The sequence below is a fragment of the Bombina bombina genome, chromosome 6 (genome assembly GCF_027579735.1).
Source record: "Bombina bombina isolate aBomBom1 chromosome 6, aBomBom1.pri, whole genome shotgun sequence".
NCBI classification, from domain to species: Eukaryota; Metazoa; Chordata; class Amphibia; order Anura; family Bombinatoridae; genus Bombina; species Bombina bombina.
In genome coordinates this window covers 11,053,445-11,062,970 of record NC_069504.1, presented here as the reverse complement: position 1 = coordinate 11,062,970, position 9,526 = coordinate 11,053,445, and the positions used below count along the sequence as shown (strand labels likewise).

The window sequence follows — 9,526 nt, the reverse complement described above, 5'->3', positions numbered from 1 at the left end:
CACAGCATGACTACACAGTACACACACACACAGCATGACTACACAGTACACACACACAGCATGACTACACAGTACACACACACACAGCATGACTACACAGTACACACACACAGCATGACTACACAGTACACACACAGCATGACTATACAGTACTCACACACAGCATGACTACACAGTACACACACACACACACAGCATGACTATACAGTACTCACACACACACACACAGCATGACTACACAGTACACACACACAGCATGACTATACAGTACTCACACACAGCATGACTACACAGTACACACACACACAGCATGACTATACAGTACTCACACACACACACAGCATGACTACACAGTACACACACACAGCATGACTATACAGTACTCACACACACACACAGCATGACTACACAATACACACACACACACACACAGCATGACTACACAGTACACACACACAGCATGACTATACAGTACTCACACACACACAGCATGACTATACAGTACTCACACACACACACAGCATGACTACACAGTACACACACACAGAATGACTATACAGTACACACACACACACACAGCATGACTACACAGTACACACACACACACAGCATGACTACACAGTACACACACACACACAGCATGACTACACAGTACACACACACACAGCATGACTACACAGTACACACACACAGCATGACTACACAGTACACACAAACAGCATGACTACACAGTACACACACAGCATGACTACACAGTACTTACACACACACACAGCATGACTACACAGTACACACACACAGCATGACTATACAGTACACACACACAGCATGACTATACAGTACACACACACACACACACACACACACAGCATGACTACACAGTACACACACACACAGCATGACTACACAGTACACACACACACAGCATGACTACACAGTACACACACACACAGCATGACTACACAGTACACACACACAGCATGACTATACAGTACTCACACACACACACAGCATGACTACACAGTACACACACACAGCATGACTACACAGCACACATTTAACAACACGTCTATCTCGAGTAAATCTAACACATGCCAGCCCCTCCCTGTGCACCAATAAACCCAATTACAGGTTTATGTCTATATAAATGACTCCTTGTTCCTTTCATTACCTGTTCATATATCCGGTTCTGTGCGCCTCTATGGTCACTCTCCACACCTTCCAGACTGAAGACCAAACAATATACGACGTTCTCCCCACGTGTGGCAAGCAGCAAGGCATGAGTGAAATAATATTCCATTTGGCCGGCAAAGTCCCAGATAACTACAGAGCCAGCTGTGAAGACAGAAAGACTGTCAGCTCCATTGCCCAGTGCAGCTTTACAGCTCACATGATAATGTTATTACCTTCATATTCACTGTGACACAAGGACACGCCTTTGGTGGACTCTGGGGGATTTGGTTCAGTGCAGAGATACTGCAGCCAGGGGAGCAGTCCAGTCTGTAACACAGGGGAAATACAGAGAGGAAGATAAAGAAAGAGAAGTTGTGTGAAATGGTGTCAAATGCTTTACAGTATCCTAAATGCATTACTGCTGCAACCTTGTGTAACGCTTTACTGACATAATCAAGTCAGTTAAATTAGTCTGACTTAATCCCCATGAAATTAAACCGCACTGTGTTTGCTCCTCTAAATTGTTTGTCTTTATGAAGTCAGAATTCTTTCCTTTAACTAAGTTTGCATACATTTCCTATTACTGAAAATATCCTCACTGGCCTGTAATTTACAGAGTCTTCCCTACTGCCCTTGGGAAAGAGTGATACTACATGAGCTATTCTCTAATTATCTGGAACAACGCCTGTTACGGTACCAACTGTATACCAAGGGTTAATACCAGATGAACAATGTCCTGCATACAGAATCAGCACTTCACAACCTTGATCAGTTTCCCTGCAAACATGAGACCAAGCTCCACATTTCAGGTTTAAAACAGGATAACAACTTTATTTGAAGGCAGCACACAGATTTATACAGGTTTTTGACCCCCCCCTCAGATGGGGGTTGAAAGAATGTTGTACATTAGATAAAAGGGAGAAGCGCCCTTGACATGATACAATAGGATTATATTACTTAAACACTTCAACCACAGGACACTCTTGACTCTCCTTATCACTTAGGCGTTTCTCTCTGGGGGTGATCAAACAATAGAATGCTAAGCATTAATTAGATTGTAGCTGGAGCCAGCCACTTGTGGTTAGAAAATAAAGTTAACACTTTCAGTCCTGACCGAAGGGTCTGTCACATAGCTCCCCCCTTGTGGAACACTCCGGCAGACCCGGCTTGACCCTTTGGCGGGTCAACTTGGGGATGACCGGACTGGGTGGTGGTAGGCATATCAGTTTGCCGGGACAATCCATCGGCATTCCCGTTTAGCTTACCGGGCCGGTAGCTGATGGTGAAGTTATAGGGCTGGAGGGCTAAACTCCACCTCAGCAATCTACCATTGTCTCCTGAGACCCGGTTGAGCCAGACTAAGGGATTGTGGTCCGTTATGAGGGAAAATTCCTGTCCATATAGATAACGGTTCAACTTTTTCAGTGCCCAGACCAGGGCTAAACATTCTTTCTCCACTGCCGCATAGCTTACTTCCCGAGGTAATAACTTTCTGCTTAGGTATGCGACAGGATGCTCTCCTCCATCCTCCCCGACTTGACTCAGTACAGCCCCCAGTCCATACATGGAAGCATCTGTATGAATGAGAAAACGTTTGTTGGGAACTGGGGCAGCCAAGACAGGGGCATTCACAAGGGCCTGCTTCAGTGCCTGAAACGCGGTTTCACAAGCTGGAGACCACAGGACCTGTTTGGGGAGGTTCTTTTTAGTCAGGTCAGTCAGGGGCTTGGCGATAGTACTGTAGTCGGGGACAAAACGTCGGTAATACCCGGCCGTCCCCAGGAAGGCTAGTACTTGGGTCTTAGTGATAGGTGTGGGCCAGTTAGCCACAGCCTCTACCTTGGCTGGCTCCGGTCTCTGGCTCCCACACCCCACTCGGTGCCCCAAGTACTGTACTTCAGCCATACCTAGATGGCACTTGTCCGGTTTCAAGGCCAGCGGCCCGAATCTTGTCCAGTACCAGCCCTACATGGGTAAGGTGTTCTTCCCAGGACCCACTGTAAACCGCAATGTCGTCCAGGTATGCACAAGCAAATTCCTGGAAGCCATCAAGGAGTCTATCCACCATACGCTGGAAGGTAGCCGGAGCATTCTTCATCCCAAAGGGCATGACCTTAAACTGGTACAGGCCGAATGGGGTGACGAAGGCCGACTTGGGGATAGCATCCTCGGCCAGGGGAATCTGCCAATAGCCTTTACACAGGTCTATGGTTGTCAGATAGCGCCCCCTAGCAATACGGTCTAGTAATTCGTCTACCCGGGGCATCGGGTAGGCGTCAGTGGTGGTCCTCTCGTTGAGCCGCCTGTAGTCCACACAGAACCGGGTGGTTCCATCCTTCTTAGGTACCAGGACTACAGGGGAAGCCCAAGGACTATCGGAGGGCTCGATCACTCCCAGCCGGGCCATCTCCTGTATCTCCTTCCGCATTCCTTCTCGGACTGCTTCGGGTATACGGTAGGGAGGCTGTCGCAGGGGATTCTGTCCGGGAGTCTCTACTTTATGTACAGCTAGGGTAGTGTAGCCGGGCTCTTGGGAGAACGTCGCCTGCTTCTCCCACAGGAGCTGTCTTGCCTGTACCCTCTCGGTAGGGTTCAACCGGTCCCCTAGCTGCACAAGACTAGTGAGGTCAGTCTGGGGGTCCTTCTCTAATAAGTCGGGTAGGGGTAAGTTCTCTGGGTCATCTGCAGCAGGGGCACATACTGCGGCTACGTCCTCTGGCCTCTCCTGATACTCCTTCAGCATGTTCACATGAAAGGATCGCTGGATCCTCTCATTTGCACAGCTGGCTATAACATAGGTAGTATCACACACCCGGGATAACACTTTATACGGGCCCTGCCAAGATGCTTGCATCTTGTTGGCCTTCACAGGCTTGAGCACCAAAACCTTCTGTCCAACCTGGAAGACCCGCTGCCGGGCACCTTGATCGTACCACCCCTTCTGTCTTTCCTGGGCCACCTGGAGATTCCCTCTTACCATCAGAGACAGTTTCTCCATGCGGTCCCGGAGTTCCAGAACATATGGCACGATGGGGGTTCCCTCCTGCTCTATCTCTCCCTCCCAGTGTCCTCTAATGAGGTCCAGAGGGCCGCGGACTCTTCTCCCATAGAGTAACTCAAAGGGAGAGAACCCAGTGGACTCCTGGGGCACCTCCCTGTACGCAAATAGCAGATGAGGCAGGAATCGTTCCCAGTCTCTGCAAGTGTCCGTGAAGGTCCTCAGCATCTGCTTGAGGGTGCCATTAAAGCGCTCGCAGAGACCGTTAGTCTGGGGGTGATAAGGCGAACTGAGCAACGGTTTAATGCCGCACACCTTCCACAGCTGCTGGGTGAGCACCGCGGTAAACTGGGTCCCCTGATCAGAGAGAATCTCCTTAGGGAACCCGACCCTAGTAAAAACCTTAACTAGGGCATCAGCGACTGTCTCTGCCTCTATATTCGACAGTGCTACTGCCTCTGGGTAACGAGTGGCATAGTCCACCACAGTGAGAATATACTTCTTACCTGATGGACTAGCCCTGGCAAGGGGACCCACAATGTCAACGGCTATGCGGGAAAAGGGTTCCCCAATGACAGGCATAGACATAAGCCTAGCTTTGGGGTGGTCCCCCCGCTTACCCACCCGTTGACAGGTGTCACAAGTACTACAATATACCCGCACATCTCGGTTAAAATTGGGCCAGAAGAAATTCTGGGTGATCCTATGAGCGGTGCGGCGGGACCCTAGATGTCCAGCTAACGGTACATCGTGCCCAATCCGCAGAATCTCTTGCCGGTATTTTGCAGGCACTACCAGCTGCCGATTTGGCGGAAGGGCAGTACTTTTCTGGGCAGGTTTGGGGATTCTATATAGCCTATCCCCCATCCACTCATAACGTTCCCCATCTACTCCCTCTTCTCCAGTGTCTGCCCTAGCCCTGTACTTCTGAAGGGTCGGATCCTCCCGGGTTTCCCTCCCGTACGTCTCTGGGGTATCCCAACTCAAGGGGGTCTGGTCTAGGGTATAAGTCGGGGAAGAGAGTCTTACCTGGGTCTCAGCAGCAGGTGGGTCGGTCTCGGTGGCACGGGCCTGGGCACGGGTAGTCACCGGGTTAACATCAACGGGACCCATGGGAGCGTAGGCCGAAACAAGGGGGGCCAAGTCATTTCCAAGGAGAACATCAGCTGGTAAATCCCTCATGACCCCCACATTCACATGTCTAGCGCCCACTCCCCAATCCAAATGTACCCGGGCAACAGGTAGGCGGAACACAGTGCCCCCTGCCACCCTCACAGCCACAGTGTCTCCAGTGTGCTGGTTCTCGGACACCAAGTTCTTTTGGAGCAAGGTCATGGTAGCACCAGTATCCCGTAGACCACTGACCTCCTTCCCATTTACTTTAACCAGTTGCCGGTGCTGTTGCCGGTTATCCCGATGGACAGCTTGTACGGGGTCTGCTTCATGTAGGATGCCCCAACACTCTTGATCCTCTACGCAGTGGGCAGCGGGCTGAGGGTTACGTGGGATTCCGGCGGCGGGTCTCCTCCAGGACTGTGCTTGGTTGGCCGTGTTGAGGGGACACTCCGACCTTTTGTGTCCGATTTGCTTACATCCAAAGCACCGGATAGGCTGGGAGTAATCCCGTGAGGTGAACCGGGCTGTCTGAGGGTAGTTCGTGACTGGAGGCTGTGTGGCATAGCGGTGCACCGGGGGTTGGTAAATGGCAGCTGCTGGGGTGGCCGGGGGGCTGTACTCCACTTTAGCAGGGGGCTTAGTGGTAGCAGTGTCCAGTTTGCGGGCATCCGTATACTCATCTGCCAAGCGAGCAGCTTCATGCAGGGTGGAGGGTTTACGGTCCCGAACCCACTCCCTAACTCCTGCTGATAACTTGTCAAAGCAATGTTCCAACAGGAATAGCTGCAGCACCTCTTCCCCAGACACGGCTTGGCACCCCGCCATCCAGTGCGATGCTGTGCGGTGCACCTTACATGCCCACTCAACGTAGGAATCGCCAGCCAATTTAACAGTGTCTCTGAACCGCCTCCGGTATGCCTCCGGTGTAACCGCATACCTGGAGAGCAGAGCCTCTTTCACAGTATTATAATCCCCAACTTCCTCATCTCGAATGGCCCGAAAAGCCTCACTGGCCCGGCCGGATAATTTTCCGGATAATATCGTGACCCAGTCCTCTGCGGGTACCTGGTGTAGTGCACATTGTCTCTCAAAATCCGCAAGGTACCCATCAATCTCTCCTTCTGTTTCCAGAAAGTTTTTAAAAGCGGTAAAATGCACTTTTCTCTTTTCCACTGGGGTTGCGGTGACTTGGACTGCTGCAGCGCCGCTTTGGCGAAGTAGGTTGGCCTCCACAGCTGCTATGACCCGGTCGATAATTTCCGCAGATGGGTTGGGGCCATAGTGTGCCAGTCTTATTTTGACCGCCCGGTCAAAGCTTGCTTCTTCGGGGGTTCTGTCTGACATGCTGGGCTCATTGGTTCCTTCGTGCCCTGATACTCCGTCCATCTCGGACAGTCTTGCAATAATCTCCCTCTTCCTGAGGTTACTGGTTTGTTGGCCCCGTTGCTCTAGCAGGTCTTTAAGGGTAGCTCTTTTTAGCCTTTCATACGGTGTTCCCATTCGGTCTGGATCCGTAGTTGCTCCTTTGGGCGATAAGGATTCTCCCGTCGCTTGCCACCAATGTTACGGTACCAACTGTATACCAAGGGTTAATACCAGATGAACAATGTCCTGCATACAGAATCAGCACTTCACAACCTTGATCAGTTTCCCTGCAAACATGAGACCAAGCTCCACATTTCAGGTTTAAAACAGGATAACAACTTTATTTGAAGGCAGCACACAGATTTATACAGGTTTTTGACCCCCCCCCCCTCAGATGGGGGTTGAAAGAATGTTGTACATTAGATAAAAGGGAGAAGCGCCCTTGACATGATACAATAGGATTATATTACTTAAACACTTCAACCACAGGACACTCTTGACTCTCCTTATCACTTAGGCGTTTCTCTCTGGGGGTGATCAAACAATAGAATGCTAAGCATTAATTAGATTGTAGCTGGAGCCAGCCACTTGTGGTTAGAAAATAAAGTTAACACTTTCAGTCCTGACCGAAGGGTCTGTCACAACGCCTGTCAATAGTGATTGAAAAAACGGAATATTATCAGGACCCAAAGAACATTTTTTTTATTTTATTTTTGATAATTCCAATAAAACCTCATCCTCTGTAAAAATATTAGTACATTTCCATGTTTAGTAACATCCCTTAATCTAGACATTCAATCTTCACAGTCAGCAGAAGTAATCAGAGACAGTCTTCAATTTGCTTACCTCTTTACCTACTCAACCATTAACTGTTTTGAGTTTTACTATTTCATCCTTAATTTTTCTGATTCCGCTGATAAATCTGAAGAAGGTTTTGCCCTCATGTCTCATTGAGTGTGCTATCTTCTCTTCTACGTGAACTTTATCATCCTGTCTTACTGACAGCGCTATCTTCTCTTCTACGTGAACTTTATCATCCTGTCTTACTGACAGCGCTATCTTCTCTTCTGCACAAGCTTTAACATCCTAATGTCTCACTGACTGCGATCTCTTCTCTTCTGCACAAGCTTTATCATCCTAATGTCTCACTGACCGCACTATCTTCTCTTCTGCATGAGCTTTATCATCCTAATGTCTCACTGACCGCGCTATCTTCTCTTCTGCACAAGCTTTATCATCCTAATGTCTCACTGACTGTGCTATCTTCTCTTCTGCACAAGCTTTATCATCCTAATGTCTCACTGACCGCGCTATCTTCTCTTTTGCATGAGCTTTATCATCCTAATGTCTCACTGACTGCGCTCTCTTCTCTTCTGCACAAGCTTTATCATCCTAATGTCTCACTGACTGCGCTATCTTCTCTTCTGCACAAGCTTTATCATCCTAATGTCTCACGGACTGCGCTATCTTCTCTTCTGCATGAGCTTTATCATCCTAATGTCTCACTGACTGCGCTATCTTCTCTTCTGCACAAGCTTTATCATCCTAATGTCTCACTGACCGCGCTATCTTCTCTTCTGCACAAGCTTTATCATCCTAATGTCTTACTAACAGTGCTATCTTCTCTTCTGCACAAGCTTTATCATCCTAATGTCCCACTGACCACGCTATCTTCTCTTCTGCACAAGCTTTCTCATCCTAATGTCTTACTAACAGTGCTATCTTCTCTTCTGCACAAGCTTTATCATCCTAATGTCTTACTAACAGTGCTATCTTCTCTTCTGCACAAGCTTTATCATCCTAATGTCTCACTGACCGCGCTATCTTCTCTTCTGCATGAGCTTTATCATCCTAATGTCTCACTGACAGCGCTATCTTCTCTTCTGCACGAGCTTTATCATCCTAATGTCTCACTGACAGCGCTATCTTCTCTTCTGCATGAGCTTTATCATCCTAATGTCTCACTGACAGCGCTATCTTCTCTTCTGCACGAGCTTTATCATCCTAATGTCTCACTGACTGCACTATCTTCTCTTCTGCACAAGCTTTATCATCCTAATGTCTCACTGACTGTGCTATCTTCTGCATGAGCTTTATCATCCTAATGTCTCACTGACAGCGCTATCTTCTGCATGAGCTTTATCATCCTAATGTCTCACTGACTGCGCTCTCTTCTCTTCTGCACGAGCTTTATCATCCTAATGTCTCACTGACAGCGCTCTCTTCTCTTCTGCATGAGCTTTATCATCCTAATGTCTCACTGACTGCGCTATCTTCTCTTCTAAGTGAGCTTTATCATCCTAATGTCTCACTGACTGCGCTATCTTCTCTTCTGCACGAGCTTTATCATCCCAATGTCTTACTGACAGCGCTATCTTCTCTTCTACGTGAGCTTTATCATCCTGTCTTACTGACAGCGCTATCTTCTCTTCTGCACGAGCTTTATCATCCTAATGTCTTACTGACAGCGCTATCTTCTCTTCTGCACGAGCTTTATCATCCTAATGTCTCACTGACCGCGCTATCTTCTCTTCTAAGTGAGCTTTATCATCCTAATGTCTCACTGACAGCGCTATCTTCTCTTCTGCACAAGCTTTATCATCCTAATGTCTCACTGACCGCACTATCTTCTCTTCTGCATGAGCTTTATCATCCTAATGTCTCACTGACCGCGCTATCTTCTCTTCTGCACAAGCTTTATCATCCTAATGTCTCACTGACTGTGCTATCTTCTCTTCTGCACAAGCTTTATCATCCTAATGTCTCACTGACCGCGCTATCTTCTCTTTTGCATGAGCTTTATCATCCTAATGTCTCACTGACTGCGCTCTCTTCTCTTCTGCACAAGCTTTATCATCCTAATGTCTCACTGAC

The 9,526-nt window shown here is 48.4% G+C and overlaps 1 protein-coding gene across 1 annotated transcript in view; it reads right to left on the bottom strand.

Moving 5' to 3' along the window:
• Positions 1-1,084: 1,084 nt before the first annotated feature.
• LOC128662513 (ankyrin-3) overlaps positions 1,085-9,526 on the bottom strand; it is a 436,289-nt gene continuing 427,847 nt past the window's right edge. The window contains exons 10-11 of the mRNA XM_053716291.1: positions 1,407-1,500; positions 1,085-1,335 (exon numbers count right to left, since the gene is read on the bottom strand). Coding sequence (XP_053572266.1) covers positions 1,085-1,335; positions 1,407-1,500 — 345 coding nt within the window. The remainder of the gene's footprint in view (positions 1,336-1,406; positions 1,501-9,526) is intronic.